This window comes from Aquarana catesbeiana, linkage group LG06, assembly GCF_042186555.1.
Source record: "Aquarana catesbeiana isolate 2022-GZ linkage group LG06, ASM4218655v1, whole genome shotgun sequence".
NCBI lineage: Eukaryota > Metazoa > Chordata > Amphibia > Anura > Ranidae > Aquarana > Aquarana catesbeiana.
The window spans coordinates 255,787,431-255,808,204 of NC_133329.1; the positions used below are offsets into that span (position 1 = coordinate 255,787,431).

General features: G+C 44.2%; 1 protein-coding gene across 4 annotated transcripts in view; it reads right to left on the bottom strand.

The window, feature by feature from the left end:
- Positions 1-20,774, bottom strand: part of GULP1 (GULP PTB domain containing engulfment adaptor 1) — a 1,281,953-nt gene that overhangs the window by 111,852 nt on the left and 1,149,327 nt on the right. For 3 of the 4 annotated variants that reach the window (XM_073633218.1, XM_073633217.1, XM_073633219.1), the window contains one exon: positions 668-895. The exons of the other annotated variant lie outside the window; for it this stretch is intronic. In XM_073633218.1, the coding sequence (XP_073489319.1) occupies positions 668-895 (228 nt within the window). The remainder of the gene's footprint in view (positions 1-667; positions 896-20,774) is intronic. 4 annotated transcript variants of the gene reach the window in all.

Consider the following 20,774-nt stretch of genomic DNA (forward strand, 5'->3'; position numbering starts at 1 on the left):
TTGTTATATTATAGGACACATTAGCAATAGCCTGTAAAATGTACTGTTCCTTTTACCTGGAATTCTTTCTAAGAAATTGCAGTGTAAGAACTAAGGTACTGCTGCCTTGAATTGCTAGTCTCAGGAGATTTGGTAAAGTCCTTACTGTGCTTGGGGACAGTGGGACATGAGGAACAAAGCATTGCCTATATAAAGTTAATCCCCTCCACTAAGTGACACAGTGCAGAACGAAGAATAGTAAATTAGTAACGGGGAAAAGATCAACTGTAGAGAGACCACAACCTAACTCTTGTAGCTCTGCTTGCACAGCTTCCAGAGCTAAGGATTTCTTTACAATGTACTATTTTCCTATCTGCAGGCTCCAACATTGTCACATGAAGTAGTGAGGGGAGTGTGACTATAGGTACAGAGATAGAGACTTTCAGAAAGTATTTGTATACTTGTCTGTTAGGGTGCCAGTGACATTGAGGGACAGTGCTTGAAATGCCAGGTTTTTGCTGACAGCTTATGTTGTCAGCTATGCACTAGTGCTGTTCAAACACACAGATTTATTTTTGAACAATGTACCAAACTTTTATAGGAATCATGTCTTCACAATGTTATACAGACAACATACAAGACAAGATTTAATACAGTTAGGAAAATGTAAAGTTCACAGTAGATTTACATGAGGTCTTGGAATGCTGTATTCACTGTTTGCTTTTGGATTATTGTTTTTGGAAGGTGGAGGATTGAGATGCAGTCCTGTTGAGAATCTAGACTCAGGAGAACTCATGGGGGTGAATGCAATAGAGCAGATATCTAAGTGTGGAACGGAAGGCTCATTATCACACCAGAAAAATGTAGCGGATCTCTCAACCACACTTTGCTCATAGCTTGACCATGCATGAGGTAGCTGCAGAGGAATCAAAGGAAAAAAGGCTAGACAGTAAAGTAGCAGAGAGTAGATATCCAGCTATACAGTAGGCGTCAAGAATGCAAGCACCAGATAAGAGAAAAACACAAAAATAAGTATAACTTATTTAGAAACATTAGGAGGCTTCACCAAACATCAGCATACAAATCATAGTGGTCCAAATTGAATCAGTATTAAAGTGCCTCTGTCACTGAAATACTAAATAAAATCAAAAAGCACTTGAAAAAGAAGTAACTTTATACTTACATGTCTCAGCGCCTGCTTGTAGAATCTCTGTAAGGGAGCATGGCTGCCCAAATAATATTCACATCAGATACACTTTCAGGTGTTTGGGATGCCTTTATCCCCCGCTGTGCTCTGTGGTTCCTCAACCCAGCCCCTAGATCAGTATTGTGCCATGTAGTGATGTAGGAGAAGAGGAACCACAGAACACTTGACTACGCAAAAAATGTTAGACTGTTCTAAAAAATCATGTCTACTCTAAGAGCCCTTTCACACTGGTGCAGGGGCGGCGTCGGCGGTAAAATGCCGCTATTATTAGCGGCGTTTTACCGTCGGTATGTGGCCACTAGCGGGGCGGTTTTACCCCCGCTAGTGGCCGAGAAAGGGTTAAATACCACCGTTAAATACCACCGCAGAGGCGCTTTGCCGGCGGTATAGCTGCGCCGTCCCATTGATTTCAATAGGCAGGAGCGGTAAAGGAGCGGTATACACACCGCTCCTTCACTGCTCCGAAGATGCTGCTGGCAGGACTTTTTTTACCGTCCTGCCAGCGCATCGCTCCAGTGTGAAAGCCCTCGGGGCTTTCACACTGGAATGAAAGTAGCGGCACTTTCGGGTCGGTTTGCAGGAGCTAGTATTAGCGCAATAGCAAACCGCCCCAGTGTGAAAGGGCTCTAAACTCAGTTCCCAACCAAGTTTGTTGACATTTAATAGAAGTAACATATCTTAGCAATATTAAAATTGTAAAGCATTAATAGTGCCAAAGCACTCAACACAAAAAAAAGATTTAAACAATTGTACTATAGCAGGACAGCAAACATATACAGACTGTGAAACTACCTGAGAAATAGGATCTATAAAATAACTTATATAACAAAATCTGGAAATGTAAACTAGACCATGTAAGCATTTTGTATAAAATTATACATACGGGCAGTCCCCCAGTTACAAATATCCGACTTATATACAACTCATACCTACAAACGGAGGGAAACAACAGGAAGTGGGAGGAAATCTACAACTAGGAAGGGTAATCATTGGAAGAAGGCGTCTTCACTGAAGTTTTATGACCAATTCTTGTTTCCACAGCAACACAAAATTTTCAAAATTAATTTGTCACAGGGACAGAAAGTGAGGTGAAATGTTCTGAACAGGGGCACAGACAGCAAAACAAATGTTACAGGGGTGCTAATCCTTCCCTATGCTAAAAAACTTAAAAATTATTTTTTGGGCTGGAGTTACACTTAAAAAATTTACCTGTTCTAACTTACATACAAATTCAACTTAAGAGCAAATCTACAGAACCTATTTTGTTTGTAACCTGGGGACTGCCTGTATTTGTTATTTATTGAACACCAAATACTTGCACTTATCTGTACATTTTTCATAAGGATTAACTTTAATTCAAAATTGTTCAGGTAGTTATAATTTTGAGTTTATGTCTTATTCCAAATCTCATACCTAAAAACAGTTGGACATAACTGTGTTCCATACTTGTCTACTATAGTAATGTATAGTAATGTATATCAAAATATAGTCTAGTATAGCATTGCATAGTGAAATAAAAATTCCATACACAAAGCCATTGTTTAACAACTGTTTGGATACCTTCAAAGGAAAGTCAGTGTTAACCACAAAGGAAGAGAAAAAAGTCAGTCAGCTTAGAGATACATTCAGACCTTCTGCTGGTTAAAAAAAAATCTATTGCTTGGAACATTTCAACAATAATAAACAAGGAAAAGGGGCGCCTCTGAGTATATATCAATAATCATTTATTTACAACAAACAATATCCACTCACATGGAAGATTGTAGTACTGCGTTCCGGTGCATCTCTGAGTAGAGCAGAAGCTGTAGGACCACAAGTCTCAGCAAGTCCGTGCAGTGCTGGTCTTACATCAGGTCCTGGCAAGGATAGATGATGGTGACTGGACACGGCAGGGGCTCCCTCAGGTCTCCAGATGGCGCTACCGGATATATAATGGGTTAACAAAGCATAGACCAACGGTCTGTGGGTTCCAAGGAGGGGGTGAGGGGACGCCAAAGCCGATCGCCGGGCGCGCTGCAGTCCGAGGCTCGTACGTCTCCGTGAGAGAGATATGGTAGCGGCCGTACAGGGAGTCAGAACGAGGCCTGGATAGCAAGCACAGCGCGGCGCCGGGTCGTGACGTCACGGCTATGCGACGCGTTTCCGAGTCTGCGCGCTATTGGTGACAGGAATAGCGGCACTCCTTTCTTAAGCATGAGGGGCGGATGTTATGGCAGTCAATTTATAGTCTTTGGGAGGGGGAGGGGGCGGGGCTGAGGATGATAAGCAATGTCAGAATACACTGCAACTAAAAAGCACTACTAGATATATTAGACATGGGAGTGGAGCACAAGTTTAAAAGTGAATATATGAAATTATAAAATTATTACATAGAGTACCTATATGCATATATAAGACACACGTATGAACATGGATAAACATGGATATACATAAAAATGAAAATAAAAATAATAATGATGACCAGTACACATCCACGGGCAAAAATAAAACATGATGCATAAAATCCGGTGTAAACCATGAATAAGAGCATATATACTTTAAAATAATAGTGATAATAATGACAGGCAAATATAAGATAAAAGATATATATATATGATAAAAAACACATATATATAAGATACACAAGATACGCAAGAGATTAAAAAATTGGTGATTATACGAACATGAATATCAGCATATGATATTAGTACGGTCCACAAGGGAAATAAAGGGAAAGGAGCAAGGGGTGGAGATGAGAATGGGGGGGGGGGTGTTAGTGGGAACAGGGGGGGGGGGGGAGGTTAGGGGTAGGGAGGAGGAGGCAGGTAAGGGGACGGGGGATGGAATATACTTACTCATAGACCCGCCACCCCCACAATAAAGATATGTTAGTGTGTATACAACCTGTGGTGAGAATGATAAGAATACAAGCAATGAGTATAAACATACTGTAAATAAGCAAATATAAGCAATATATGACTATAATATGGTGGCAATCTCGATGCCCTCATTCAAGCCCCCAGGCGAGAAGACGTCTAGATTGTAAATCCAGAACGTTTCCCTTGCACAGAGCTTTTTGAAACGTTCGGCAGGAGTATATGACTTGGGGATTTGTTCTATTACCCATACAGTGAGACCCGTGGTAGATTTGTGGTGAAACCCAGCAAAATGTCGTGGGACACTATGCATGTCCTTACCACCCTCTATCAGTCTCCGGTGTTGACCGAAACGCTGCCTGAGGGGGCAGATAGTTCGACCGACATAGATCAGTCCACAAGGGCACATAAGGCCGTAGACTACAAAATCTGAAGAACAATTGTAGAATTGATCTATCTGGTATGTTTTACCTTTGGAAATGAATGACTTTTGTCCATGTTTGACAAAGGCACAAGTTTTACATAGGACTTTTTTACATTGATACATGCCAACCAAAGGTATGAGAGTGGTGGCATGGTGATTGGTCGCAGTGGTTTTGAATTTGCTTGGGGCAATTTTGCTTTTCAAATTTGGTGCTTTCCGGTAAGTAATTCGTGGTACTGTAGGGAGGAGAGTTTTGAGAAGGGGGTCCTGTAGTAGAATCCCCCAATGTTTTTTCATGATGTTTTCCATTTTTTTATATTCAAAGTGAAAAGTCGTGATAAATCTGGTGGAGTGATCTGTTGGGCAAGTATTTGTTTTGACTGGTTTACCTTTGGAATAGGATGCACATGCTTCATCAACTAGTTCTTTAGGATATTGTTTTTCAGCGAATTTGTTTTTAATACGGCTCGGAAAAAAGAATGGGAAAATATTTCCGAATTCTGTACCTCCAAATGGATGGAAATCCTGGTTGAACATAGATTACATCTTTTTGAAAAACTCAGGCTAGAAGCCAATGCCATAGCTAAGACAATTATTGACCAAAAAATCATTGTCCCACTCTCTTGGTTCATGATTTTAAAGAGGAATACCAAGTCCGACGAGGACTTTATGAGAAAAGGCAAACTAGGTAAATTCAAGAGAGACCTTGACGATTTTAATTTAGATCGTGTCTTCAATTGGAAACACAAATCGCCACAGCCCACCCATGACACCAAACCATCATGTCCTTCCCATCCCCCCTTCCCCCCCCCATCCCACACATCTCCACACATTCCTCACTCACATCCATCACCCCCCACCCAACCTCGCCACCACCCCCCCTCCCCTAATGGGAATTCGCTTCCCTTACAAAAACTCTCTACATCTGTTGCCCAGTACTCATGGTCGTACGCCAAAAAAAAACCCCACCACCACTAAAAATAAAAACAAAACAAAAAAACAGCAATCTATTAGTTGACCTTAATAGATTTTACAACAGACCATCATGTGCCAAAAAAAGTACCAATGTAGCTGCTATCGCTATACCCACATCCTGCCAGACGTCAGACAACCGACCAGCAGCTATACCTAGGATAGCTTACTCGAATAATGCTGCTGATCCATTTCGTCCCAAAGTACCCAGTACTACCCATGATGAACATATGGAAGTACAGCTAGGTAATACCGCTGATCTTCCTACAACTACCCACGTGTCCAGACCCAATCTCGGGAACGCATCCAGCTCTCTCCCCACAGGCCCCCCCTCTTCCACACTTCCCCCTTCCCACCATCCCCCCCTTCCCTACCCCACTTCACCCACACACACGCTTCATGCCCCAGGTCCCTCTTCACTCACTGACCCTTCTTTTTTAGTTCATTGTCCTCCTCCAGCCAACCGCAGAAAAAGAAAATTCACCGGAGAGGTTGTAGAGGAGGACGAACCAAGTCCAAAAAGCAACCTACTCAAATTCCGCAAACTATGAAGATTTTTAACTTATCTTCCTTAGAACTCTCCACTGCAGACACCAGTCTGCTATGTAGAGGACTTAATTTCGCTCCCATCAACAAGCCCAACCCCTTTCTTTTGTTTAAGGATCTCAATCGATACATTCGCAATCTAACCCTAAAAAGGTTCTTTAATGCCAAACAAAACAAACCCAGCACAGAAAACCCAGGCCCATCTTCATGTACCTCACCCCCCAATGTCTTTGAATATGACGGTGACGTCATAGATATCCTTGATTCCATCAGGGAAGAAGAGGACCTACTAGATCTCTTCACACAACATATGGCCACTTCCCCGCCCATCATCCACTCCTCCTTTAAACCGAAGTCTGTTTTTTTCCCTGCTCAATCAAAAGGTCCTTTCTTAGAAAGCTTCTACAGAGTGGTATACGCTGACTTTGTAAAGCTGTGCCAATCATCCTCCACCATTCCTACTCATAAACATAACCTCACAGTCACTGAGACTCGAGCATTAGATTCCCTCATTCACAATACCAATATTATCATCAAAACAGCGGATAAAGGAGGCAGTATAGTGGTACTAGACAGAGCGGATTACATCAAAGAGGCCCATAGACTCCTTTCAGACCAAACCACATACATCAAACTAAACAAAGACCCCACCAGCGACTTTGCTCTGGAGGCGAGCAGTTTGGTTCAATCAGCCCTCAATAATGGAGTGATCAATAAAACGGAAGCTTCTTTTTTTCTAAAAAGCTTCTACCAGGTTCCCTACTTTTACTATCTGCCCAAAATCCACAAGAATACCACCACTCCCCCGGGTAGACCCATCGTGGCTGCGATGGACAGTGTCACCACGGGATTCAGCCAATACATTGATCAATTTTTACAGCCATTAGTCAAGGAATTACCATCATATATCAGAGATGGTTCACATCTCCTAGAGCTCCTAGCACCATACAGGTGGGAATCCACTTACCTGTGGCTTTCATTGGATGTTACCTCACTCTACACTTCCATCCCTCACTCATTTGGGCTATTAGCTCTGGAATTCTTTCTTGCCCAGGACCCTCTTTTAAACCCCAGACAAGCCGCATTCATCATGGAGGCTACCAATTTTTGTTTAACCCACAACTATTTTGATTTTAATGGTGAGTTCTTCCTGCAAGCACAGGGGACCGCCATGGGAGCCAACTTCGCCCCCTCCTATGCCAACCTGGCCATGGGATACTGGGAGAAAAACTACATATGGCAAAATAACCCCCACTCAGCTAACATCATTTTCTTTGGGCGATATATAGATGACCTAATCGTGATCTGGGACGGATCCCCAGACCAGATTACATCATTTGTGGACCACTGTAACCACAATCCCTATGGACTTGCCTTCACCCATACCTTCGATTCTACCCACCTAGCATACCTTGATTTGGAATTGGGCCATATAGATGACAGAATTATTGCTAAAAATTACATTAAACCTACTGCCGGTAACTCTTTTTTACATTTTCACAGCTGCCACTATCCCAAGTGGACGAAAAATATACCAAAGGGACAATTCTGCCGTCTCAGACAGAACTGTACCCTTGATAGTGATTACGCAGCCTCCAGCATTTCATTAAAAAACAAATTCGCTGAAAAACAATATCCTAAAGAACTAGTTGATGAAGCATGTGCATCCTATTCCAAAGGTAAACCAGTCAAAACAAATACTTGCCCAACAGATCTCTCCACCAGATTTATCACGACTTTTCACTTTGAATATAAAAAAAATGGAAAACATCATGAAAAAACATTGGGGGATTCTACTACAGGACCCCCTTCTCAAAACTCTCCTCCCTACAGTACCACGAATTACTTACCGGAAAGCACCAAATTTGAAAAGCAAAATTGCCCCAAGCAAATTCAAAACCACTGCGACCAATCACCATGCCACCACTCTCATACCTTTGGTTGGCATGTATCAATGTAAAAAAGTCCTATGTAAAACTTGTGCCTTTGTCAAACATGGACAAAAGTCATTCATTTCCAAAGGTAAAACATACCAGATAGATCAATTCTACAATTGTTCTTCAGATTTTGTAGTCTACGGCCTTATGTGCCCTTGTGGACTGATCTATGTCTGCCCCCTCAGGCAGCGTTTCGGTCAACACCGGAGACTGATAGAGGGTGGCAAGGACATGCATAGTGTCCCACGACATTTTGCTGGGTTTCACCACAAATCTACCACGGGTCTCACTGTATGGGTAATAGAACAAATCCCCAAGTCATATACTCCTGCCGAACGTTTCAAAAAGCTCTGTGCAAGGGAAACGTTCTGGATTTACAATCTCGACGTCCTCTCGCCTGGGGGCTTGAATGAGGGCATCGAGATTGCCACCATATTATAGTCATATATTGCTTATATTTGCTTATTTACAGTATGTTTATACTCATTGCTTGTATTCTTATCATTCTCACCACAGGTTGTATACACACTAACATATCTTTATTGTGGGGGTGGCGGGTCTATGAGTAAGTATATTCCATCCCCCGTCCCCTTACCTGCCTCCTCCTCCCTACCCCTAACCTCCCCCCCCCCCTGTTCCCACTAACACCCCCCCCCCCCCATTCTCATCTCCACCCCTTGCTCCTTTCCCTTTATTTCCCTTGTGGACCGTACTAATATCATATGCTGATATTCATGTTCGTATAATCACCAATTTTTTAATCTCTTGCGTATCTTGTGTATCTTATATATATGTGTTTTTTATCATATATATATATCTTTTATCTTATATTTGCCTGTCATTATTATCACTATTATTTTAAAGTATATATGCTCTTATTCATGGTTTACACCGGATTTTATGCATCATGTTTTATTTTTGCCCGTGGATGTGTACTGGTCATCATTATTATTTTTATTTTCATTTTTATGTATATCCATGTTTATCCATGTTCATACGTGTGTCTTATATATGCATATAGGTACTCTATGTAATAATTTTATAATTTCATATATTCACTTTTAAACTTGTGCTCCACTCCCATGTCTAATATATCTAGTAGTGCTTTTTAGTTGCAGTGTATTCTGACATTGCTTATCATCCTCAGCCCCGCCCCCTCCCCCTCCCAAAGACTATAAATTGACTGCCATAACATCCGCCCCTCATGCTTGAGAAAGGAATGCCGCTATTCCTGTCACCAATAGCGCGCAGACTCGGAAACGCGTCGCATAGCCGTGACGTCACGACCCGGCGCCGCGCTGTGCTTGCTATCCAGGCCTCGTTCTGGCTCCCTGTACGGCCGCTACCATATCTCTCTCACGGAGACGTACGAGCCTCGGACTGCAGCGCGCCCGGCGATCGGCTTTGGCGTCCCCTCACCCCCTCCTTGGAACCCACAGACCGTTGGTCTATGCTTTGTTAACCCATTATATATCCGGAAGCGCCATCTGGAGACCTGAGGGAGCCCCTGCCGTGTCCAGTCACCATCATCTATCCTTGCCAGGACCTGATGTAAGACCAGCACTGCACGGACTTGCTGAGACTTGTGGTCCTACAGCTTCTGCTCTACTCAGAGACGCACCGGAACGCAGTACTACAATCTTCCATGTGAGTGGATATTGTTTGTTGTAAATAAATGATTATTGATATATACTCAGAGGCGCCCCTTTTCCTTGTTTATTTTCTTTAGCCTATTGGACCTTGCTTCTGGTCTTTTTTTGGTGGCAGCCCTGATTGACTCCCTCCTGTATATATATCTATATATACCATCCCTGCCATTGGACTATTTAGGAACAGTTATGTGAGGTATACTTGCTTTGCGCCTTTTTTACTTGTTTTTTGGAACATTTCAACAGCTCAGTGAAACACACAAAGTCCTAATGCAAACTCAGGATTAAGGAATCAGTCTTTTTAAAATTTTTTACCAATTTCAACATATACCATAGTTTTGCCAGGGAAGGTATCACACAGATAGTTAACCAGTTCCATACCAGGCTATTGTAATATGATGTCGGCAGGAAGCCTCTCTCCCTCCGGGTGGGCGTCATATGACGTCCTCCGCTTCTCGCCCCTGGGGGGCCGCAGCGCAGCGAAATGGGGACGGGACTTGTCCCTTTGACAAAGCCCAGCCCCAATCAGGGTAAAGAGCCAATGAAATTGGCTCTTTACCACCTGACCGGCTGTGTCAAATCACAGCTGGTCACAAGTGTAAATAAACCCGAGTGTAACAGCTGTTGCTGGGTTCTCCGCCTCACACACCGATCCAGTGTGAGAAGGAGAAATCGGAACAGTGAGTTAGTCTTACAGCATTACTAATTATTACTACTGTGCTCAGATTGCCCCCCCTCGAATAAAGAGTACCTGTCACCCCCATCAGAACTACCTGTCACCCCCATCAGGGGTACCTGAGTACCAGTCATCCCCATCAGGAGTACCTGAGTACCTGTCACCCCCATCAGGAGTACCTGTCACCTCAATCAATAGTACCTGAGTACCCGTCACCCCCATCAGGAGTACCTGTCACCATCATCAGGAGTACCTGAGTACCTGTCACCCCCATCAGGAGTACCTGTCACCTCTATCAGGAGTACCTGAGTACCCGTCACCGTCATCAGGAGTAACTGTCACCTCCATCAGGAGTACTTGAGTAGCCGTCACCCCCATCAAAAGTAGCTGTCACCTCCATCAGGAGTACCTGAATACCCATCACCCCCATAAGGAGTACCTGTCACCTCCATCAGGAGTACCTGAGTACCCATCACCTCCATCAGGAGTACCTGTCACTTCCATCAGGAGTACTGTAAATGAAGGGGGAGTTGGGACTTTAAATGAAGCACCCAAAAGTGCCTCCATCCTGGTAATGAATAGAAACCAAAGGGGTGTTGGGACTTTAAATGAAGCAATTGGATAGTGGAGGTATTTGTACAATATAGAAATTTTATTAAATACCATTTAAAACACATAGTTTATCTCATATATGTACATGGAGCGTGCACAAGGCCTGAACATGATGAATGAGAGAGAGTACATGCATAGCGACATATGATCAAAGTAGTGGACGTATAAATATCAATGACAATAAGCCCGATGTTGGCACATGCGCCCACATGGTATATGTGCATCCACCAAATAGTATATAAACAACATCATAGAGTAGAATGGTTGTAAACGAGTAAATGTCAGTTCGTATAGGGTGTGGCTGTAGCATCACGTATAGCTCGACGCATTTCGTGGGTTGTCCCACTCGTCAGGAGCCGATCCGATAGACATACCTATGAAGTATATGTAAAGATGTAATAAACCGTACTCTAGAGAAAAATTATCAAGAAAATTAATGTGTAAAGATGGTTGACCAACCACACTCACCCACTCAGACAGTAAATGCAATGCGGGGCAGCCGGCACAGGGTTGGCCAAGAACATAACCCCACCACGGGAGCTGATGCGACATAATACAAGGATGCAACGTCAGGCAGTGTAAGAGCGTGTGGGTTATGCCTGGGGTATAACATAAAATAGTGTATATTCCATGAAGCAGGGGTATCTGGGAACAAAATATTAAATGTGTGTATAATTATAACAGTAATATGTTATGAATGATAATAGTATTTCTTGATGGTGAACCCAGTGTGGTTCCATGGGGAGTGATAACAAAGATAGGGTGGTGCCAAAAATTATTGAAAAGCCTGTGTATGAGGGTGATGGACATTTACATAAGTGTGAGGAGGTATAGAAGACTAGAAAAAATGCCAAGTGGGAAAAGCAGGCGACATGTTGGAGTGAAAGGCTGCACCACCAAAAGGAGGGGAAGAAGAAAAGGAAAAAAGGGGATCTAGACCAAAAACAAAAACAATTGAAAAGCTTACCCCAACGCTGCATCGAAGCAATACCAGCAAACCAGTGTATGGTGTGCAATGACCCCAAGAGGGAGACTGGTCAAGATGATGGTTTCCATCAGGAGTACCTGTCACCCCGATCAGGAGTACCGGTCACCCCGATCAGGAGTACCGGTCACCCCGATCAGGAGTACCTGTCACCCCGATCAGGAGTAGCTGTCACCTTGTCTAAAAATCTGTCACCCCATCTGAGTATCTGTCACCCCAACTGAGTATCTGTCACCCCGTCTGAGTACCTGTCCAGTGAGCCCAGCAGTGCCTGACGTGCAGCCAATTTCTAGCTGACGTACAGCCCATTAGTCCTTGTCTTGCAGCCCTGTCATACAGCCACCATGTCCAGAAGAATATGCACCCCAGAAGAGGCATACCAAATGCTAAATTCCAGTTCCGATTCTGGTTCGCAATACGAGCCCCCCGAAGGCAGTACATCCGAATCGGAGGTGGAAGTAGTCCGTCCAAAAAGAAGACGGTCTGAACTCCAGGCAGCTACCAGCAGCACCAGACACTCCAATTTCCAATCAGCAAATGCCAACGGCGCTAGACCCCAGTGGGGAGGCCCAATTCAAGCGCTGCTAGACCCCAGGAGGAGAGGCCCAGTACAAGCGCTGCTAGAGCCCAGGAGGAAAGGCCCAGTACAAGCTCTGGAATTCCACGCCAAAGAAGTAGGGCCCAAACCCATCTTTCAGATGCCTTGCCCAACCCTTTGTGGCTGCCTTCTAGCACAGGGTCAGTCACATTCCCCCCTTTCACAGCACAGCCAGGTGTTCAGGCCAACACCGAAGGTTTCTCTGAAATTGATTTTTTAAATGTATTTTTCCTTGATGAGTTACTTCAAAGCATCATGGACCAAACAAATCTTTTTGCCTGTCAATATATAGAGAACAACCCCAACTCATGCTATGCCCTCCCTTTTGAATGGAAGAGCTTAGATTGTTTTTAGGCCTTTACGCTCAACATGGGGCTTACAAAAAAAATTAACTGCATGCATATTGGTCTACCAACCCCATCCACCATATGCCATTTTTTTCAGCTGTGATGTCCAGGTCCCGCTATGACATGATCATGCGGTTCCTGCATTTCAGTGATAACTCGCAGTGCCCCCCCCCCCCCCCCCGAAATCATCCGGACTTTGATCAATTGTATAAAATTCGCCCCTAATTGATTTTTTTTAATAAGAGGTTTGCCGAACTTTACATCCCTGACCAGAACTACTCTGTGGATGAATCCCTGCTCCATTTCACTGGCCGGCTGGGAATCAAGCAGTATATCCCCAGTAAGAGGACGAGGTACGGATTGAAGCTCAACAAGCTTTGTGAAAGCTCCTCCGGATATGTGAATGCCTTTCGTGTGTACGAAGGCAAAGACTCCCAGCTCCAGCCTCCTGAGTGTCCAATGTACATGGGTATAAGCGAGAAAATTGTATGGGAGTTGGCATTCCCACTCCTCCAAAAGGGGTATCACATTTACCTGGACAACTACTACACCAGTTTGCCCCTTTTTCGCCACTTATACCTGAAGAAAACCTAGGCCTGTGCAAGAAAAAACAGGAAAGGCTTCCCACAGCATCTAGTCACCACAAGGCTACAAAGAGGGGTATCGGCAAGCCTGAGGAATGGGGAAGTGTTGGCCGTGAAGTGAAGGGATCAGAAAGATGTCTACATCATGTCCACCATCCACGATGACACCTCGTTGGAATTTCGAAGAAGACGCGGTACTGTTCAAAAGCCTTGCTTTTAAACTTGATGGTCCTGCCTGCTGCCAGGACCAATACTTTGGCTGTGCTGACAATAACTCTACCTGCACTGACCCAGGACTTTTCATGGACCATGTGCCTGGACCAGTACTTTGGCTGCAATAACCATATCTCTGCCTGTTGCCTGTACTATGGACAGTATCTCTGCCTGCTGCATGGACGATCCTTTCGCTGCTGCTGACCATATCTCTGTCTGCTACATGGACCAATGCTCTCCTCTGTGGACCACTGCACTACTAAAACTGCAGGTAATCTTTTGTTTACTCTTTTCTCAGAAGAATGTGTTTTGGTTTGTAATTGGTATGTACAGTACATGCAGGTTAGAAATATGAAGGGCCTTCAACAATGTGATAGGTTGGCAGGAATTTGTGTGTGTAATGTATGCTCCTAGAATGCCTGGAGGTGCTACTTGGATGTTGGACCTCTGTATGTGGCCAGGCTATGTAAAAGTCTCACACATATGGTATCACCATACTCAGGAGGAGCAGCAGAATGTATTTGGGGGTGTAATTTTTGCTATGTACATGCTATGTGATAGAAATATCTTATAAATGGACAACTTTGTGTTTTGTTTCCAAAAATTTCTGGAAAAAAATGAACCATTCAAAAGACTCATTATGCCTCATAGATTATACATTGGGGTGTTAGCTTTCCAAAATGGAGTCATTTTGTGGGCATTTCCATTGTCCTGGTGCTCCAGGGCCTTCAAAAGTGTGATAGGTTGTCATCAAATGAGATGTGTAATTTCTGCTCCTAGAATGCCTGGAGGTGCTACTTGCATGTTGGGCCTCTGTATGTGGCCAGACTGTGTAAAAGTCTCACACATGTGGTATTGCTATACTTAGGAGGAGCAGCAGAATGTATTTTGGGGTGCCATTGTAAGTATTCATGTACAGTGTGAGAGAACTAACTTGTTATTATGACAATTTTGTGTAAAAAAAAAAATTCTTAATTTTCCAAAGAATTGTGGGAAAAAATTACAACTTCAAAAAACTCCCCATGCCTCTTACTAAATACCTTGGAATGTCTACTTTCCAAAAAGGGGTCATTTGGGGGTTATTTGTACTTTCCTGGCTTGTTAGGGTCTCAAGAAATGAGAAAGGCCGTCAGTACATCAGGTGTAATCAGATGTGATCAATTTTCAATGATTTGCACCATAGCTTGTAGACTCTATAACTTTCTCAGAGACCAAATAATATACACTAATTTGGGTTAGTTTTACTAAAGATATGTAGCAGTATATATTTTGGCCCAAATGTATGAAGAAAAATGATTTATTTGCAAAATTTTAAGATAGAAACTAAAATAAAGTGGGTTTTCTTTTTCAAAATGTTCTTTTTTTGCTTATATTGCAAAAAATAAAAAACCCAGCGATGATTAAATACCACCAAAAGAAAGCTCTGTTTGTGAGAACAAAATGATACAAAATTTGTTTGGATACAATGTAGCATGACTGAGTAATTGTCATTCAAAATGTGAGAATGCTGAAAGCTGAAAATTGGTCTGGGCAGGAAGGGTGTATAAATGCCCTGTATTGAAGTGGTTAAACTAAGACACAAGCCTGCCATTGACTTTATATTTAAACAAAGAATTTTTAAGGCTGGCTATAAACCAAAGTAAAACTATCACAAGCCTGGGTAATCCAAAATGAACATTTGATGAAATAAACAAATAAGCTGAAATTACACTCACTAAAAACAGTATGTAAAAATGTTTTGTAAATCAGGAGATATAGGCAATAGACATTTGTGACATGAAAATATAGAAGAATTAGTGGTTAACGGTTTTGACAAATGTCCATAATTCGAAAGGACAGCTCAGGCTTGGGAACTGGAGAAACTAATATACCACAGCTAGTAATGAACTTCTGACAGGTCCTGTAAGCTTGTATGCAGATAACAACCTCAAAAGCCCTCAAGGGAATGCTTCAGACTGTTCAGCTTCAAAATTAGCAGGGGAACTGAGGTCCTTCCACATAGAAAGGACAAGACAGTTTGCTGCAACACTCCTTTTCTCCAAGATCAGAGGGCTTATGTTTCACCTCCAATGAAATTAAAAATATTAGTTATGAGCTACAAACAGATGCAAAATTGTATGTTTTAGTTGTAGGAGACCTAGAAACCAACGAAACAGTTGTGGGAGACCTGATCCTGGCAGCCATGCAGTGTATAGTTTTGTTACAATTAGGGTGATGCAGTGTCGGAAAAACAAACCTCGCTGTAGCCATCAGAACTGTCTGGTCCATATAACCTATGACCAGTTCAGGAGGCCAGAACCTCTTCTCTGAGCTAATGCCTCCATAGGGGATTGTCCAAAAGAAATAATTCTGTCCTGTATTTTTTCACTATATTCTCAATTGGGAGAGTTTAATCAAAGACCCAGCCTTTACAGATTTCCAATGTTCTTCCACCAACAGGATAAAACAAACTATCCAAACGGCAAATTTTTTTTCTCTCTCCTTTTTTATTATATGGCATTTAGCCAAAGTGCTTTATGTCTGCATGTCTTTTTTTCTTTCTTATATTTTTGTAAATTTACCTTTGTACATATTTCTATGCACGGTCTGTGTAAACTAGAACAAAAAACAAAACGTTTTTATTCATTTTGGATAGAGTAAGGGGGGTTACAACCCCTGTCAGTTTTATTTTTGTCCTCTGGGTTCCATTGGGGAGGTTTCCCCTTCACTTCATGTCCTATAGCCAAAACAGGAAGTGAGAGGAAATCCCTCCAACGTGAGGGAATCCCTGGTTGCAATTAGGGTCATCAGAACTAGTGTGCATATTTGAAGATTTTCCCACTATTACTATTTGGGGGGACAACCCAAAATGTAGGTTTTTCTTTTACTTTCACTTTCAGTATTAATGGTAACCATAACAAATAGAAAAGGTGAATCTCCCCAACAGGGACATAGACAGAAGTAAAAACCTGACAGGTGTTCTAATCCCTCACCATTCTCTCTCTCAAAAAAAAAAAAAAAAACAGCCTTTATTTATAATTGAAGGAAATTACATCATTACATAAATTAATAAACGCCTTCTGTGGACTGAGCTAAGAATGCCCATTCCTGGAGATTGATGCATTTTGTCACCAGTGTCTCTATGCTCGGCATAGTTTATGTTAATCTGTATGACATTACATTGTGTGGCTGCGGACTGTGCACAAATTAGTGTCTGTGTGTAAGTTAGCAAATCTGCCAGGCAGGGATGTGTGTGTGTGGTTGCCTGGCAGACCATTCAGCCGACAAACTGCAAGTGATGGCAAGCTAATCCACGCCACTTGTCTGGTGTGTGCGGATGCGTGTGACCTTGAGGAATCTCAGAAGTGTGTAGTAATCACTTGGCTGTTCTGCAGACCTTATGCCGCGTACACATGAGCGGACTTTCCGGCATACTTGGTCCGCCGGACAATCCGATCGTGTGTAGGTTTCGGCTGACTTCTTTTCCCCAAAAGTCCGCTGGACCTAGATTTGAAACATGTTTTAAATCTTTCCGTCAGACTCAGTTCCTGACGGAAAGTCCGTTCGTCTGTATGCTGGTCCGACGGAAAGCCTGCTCGTCTGTATGCTGGTCCGACGGACCAGATGCGACACAAGGGCAGGGTATTACATCTCGCGCTCGCTGAAATAGGAAAAACAAATTTTCCTATTGCGGCGAGCGCGGGGCATACCAGGCCCTTAGGTCTGGTATGGATTTTAAACCCATTTACCTAGGGAAAAAGTGTCAATAATAAAACACACTACACAGGTATTTAAAATAATTTATTAGACAGCTCCGGGGGGGGGGTCTTCCTCCGGCTTCGGGGGTCTTCTTCCGGCTTCAGGGGTCCCTCCGGTTCCTCTTCTCCCGGCGTCCGCTGGTTCTTCTCCCGGTGTTCCAGTTCTTCTGCCGGCTCCTCCGCTGTCTTCATGCCGCTCTTTTGCCAGCGGAGGCCCGGACCTCTGGCTTCTTGACTTCTTCCCTCTTCTCTTCTCCAGATGTTGACACGACGGTCTCTCCGGCTGGACTGCTCTCTGAGCGCTCCGCTGTGACTTATATAGGCGGAGACCCCGCCCCCTTATGCCGTCACAGTCCCTGGGCATGCTGGGACTGTGACGTTTTAGGGGGCGTGGTCAACATCACCCGGTGATTTTAGGGGGGACCCCACGCCGTTTTTTCGGCGTAGGGGGTTCCCTTTATAATCCATACCAGACTTAAGGGCCTGGGATGCCCCGCGGTGGGGCTCGCAAGGTGTCAATCTCGCCGATAAAAGCGGCGAGATTCACTTCCTTTTCTAGTCCCGTCGTACCCGAGTCACGTTCAAAATGAATGGACCTGTCCATGTGTGGGCAAGTCCGTTCATTCTGAAAGTCCGCCGAAACTTCGGCGAACATCCGTCGGAAAGATGGGCGGACTTAGCCTGCCGGAAAGTCCGGTCGTGTGTAGGCAAGTCCGTCCGTTCAGGTAGTCCGCCGGAAAGTCCGGCGAAAAGACCGTCGGACCAAGTCTGCTGGAAAATCCGCTCGTGTGTACGAGGCATTAGAGTGTGCCAGATTGCGTGCAAAGATTTGTATTGCCTGTTTGTGTCTAGCCAGTTAGATTTTGGAGAATTCCATCACCATAGCTGGTTTTACCTTCTCAAAGTAACCCCACAAGCTTAGTTTTATCAGCTTCTAATTGAATAATTTTGAATCTTCCCCCCCCACAACTTCCCACCCTAAATTTAGTTCATTTTTTGGGACGGCTGGCGAGGGGTTTAGGCTGGTCACTCCTTGCACAAAGTGGCATGTTGGCAACAAATGTTTGGCACTTGGACACGGGCACTTTGACTAAGGCTCTGCTACAAAAAAGTAAGCACAGACATTATTGTTCCACAGCTATCTTGCAGGAAGTTCCACTTCATTCTCTAACTTTCCTCAGCCTTCCTTCTATTAGCCTGTCCCCACCCTCTAAAATGCTCACACTAATCTTTGTTATAACGTCCTCTCTCCTCAAACTCTCATTTCTTTATCCCCCCTCTCCAGCCCCCAACATTTACATATCTCCCTCTCTTCTGCCCTCTCAATATTACTCCACTTACCACCAGTGCTGGGACAGGGTCATCTGGTGCCCAGGGCGAAGATGGCAAACTGCGCCCCCAAATCCCCCCCCCGGTTGTAAAGAAGAAGCGACTTATAGTGGGACCCAGTGACACTAAGGCTCAATTCATACCTAGGCGTTCCAGATTGCGGGTGGAATTGATGCACAGACACGCTTGCGATCCCATTACTTTCAATGGCATCCAAATCGCGGTGCGATTTTGTGGCAATTGTCCCTCAACAAATTGCAACAAAATTGCAGGATGCCTGTTGCCCAAAAGAAGCTCTGGAATGCCTAGGTCATGAATGTAGCTTTATATACTGATCAGTGCTAATAATATGCATGACACTGTACTAATGACAACGGCTGAGAAGGGGTTAATATCTAGGGGTATCCAAGGGGTTAATTTTGTGCCCAACAATGTGTAATGTGTGTACTGATTTTTACCATAGACTGGTTTGTATATTTTCCCTGCTTTGCAAGCGAACATTTCCTTTGTATAGAGCCCTGTGTTGATTGTCAACACAGGGCTCTTGGCTGTGATTGGACACAGCCAGTCAATAGGTCCCGGCCATGAATCATTGGTTGGGATCTGCGAACATACTCCCACTGTGTCAAATCACAGGGGAGTAGGCGGGCAGGGGCATGCACCCGAAACCCTAAGCCTAGGTTCACACTGTAGCAATGTGAGAACCAGTGCGAATCCAGCGCCGGTTCCCACATCGCATCTCTTCCGTAGGCAGTTCACGCTGCCCTCTGCGAACCGTTGTGGGTGTCAATAGAATGTTAGTGACACCCCCAGATCGGTTTGCAGATTGCAGTGCGAACTGTGGATTCGGACAGGAATCAGATTGCATGGGTGAGAACACGCGAACATGCGATCTGATTCTAGTGCGGGAAAAAAAAAAATCCCTGCATCTTTTTTGTGCAAATCCAATTCGAGTTCAGCCATACAACTGTATGGCTGAACTTGCATTGCACAGACATCGCATGTGATCGGCAGTGTGAGTGCGAATCATATGTGATGTCTGTGTTCGCTACAATGTGACCCTAGGCTGAAACAGGCAGTGATGGGTATGACGCGGTGCTTGTAGCTGCCACCCCATCACAGTATATGTACTGCAACGGGTTGGCAAGTGGTTAATTACCAATGGTATTTGTAATATGCAGCATGAAGGGGTTATTGTGTTTTGTCAGTGCTGCATTAGTTACAAGTGGCAGTTAATTAACCCCTTTGTGTTGCATTAGTGGCATCAGTGTTAATTAACTGCTGCAGCATGCAGGGGTTAATTAACACTGACACTGGTGCCACTAATGCAGCCCAAAGGGGTTAAATAACTGCCACTTGTCACTAATGCAGCATTGATAATACACATTAACCATTGGTAATATATTAACCGCCCCCAAAAAAGGAGTTAACAAATTCATCTGCAGATGGCTTACTTACTATTGCTTGGTTCCTCCTCCTCTAGATCACACTTGCTCCTGTCGAGAAACGTTCCCTATCTGATAGTGTCCACCCTGTACTGCGCAGGCGCACAAAGGGGACGCCGAAAGTCTCCGAAGATGAACGGCTGTTCAGGGCGGACCTTTCTCGTCAGAACAGCGCTGCGCCGGCGCAGTACAGGGCAGACAGCCGAACACTATCCCATGGAGGGGGGACTTTCTTGTCAGAACAACGGCAGTCGGGCAGAGATTGCTCCGCCTGACAGGGAAGTGAAGGGCTTGTCCTCGCTTGTGCAGGAGCGCATGGCACAGACATCTTAGCAGCTCTGACTGGCTGTGCAGTATTCTAGCCTGTGTGTACAGTCCAGCCACTTCACCTGCGCCCCCCTTCCTGTAGTAAATTGTCCCGCCCAGGGCATCCGCCCCTTCCTTGTACCGGCCCTGCTTACCACCTCCTGCTCATTCTAAGCCCACACAGTATCACCACGTCCATTCTTCCACAGCATCTGCCCTCCTATAAATCCTCCTAATGTCTGGGTACATCACATCAAACCTCGGCCCTCCCACACCCAATTCCCAACGCCAAGATTGGCCATCTACCTCCTCCAACAGTAGTCGTAACTTCAACCTTCTCATCCCAATTTCCCTGATTCCACAAGTCAGCCCC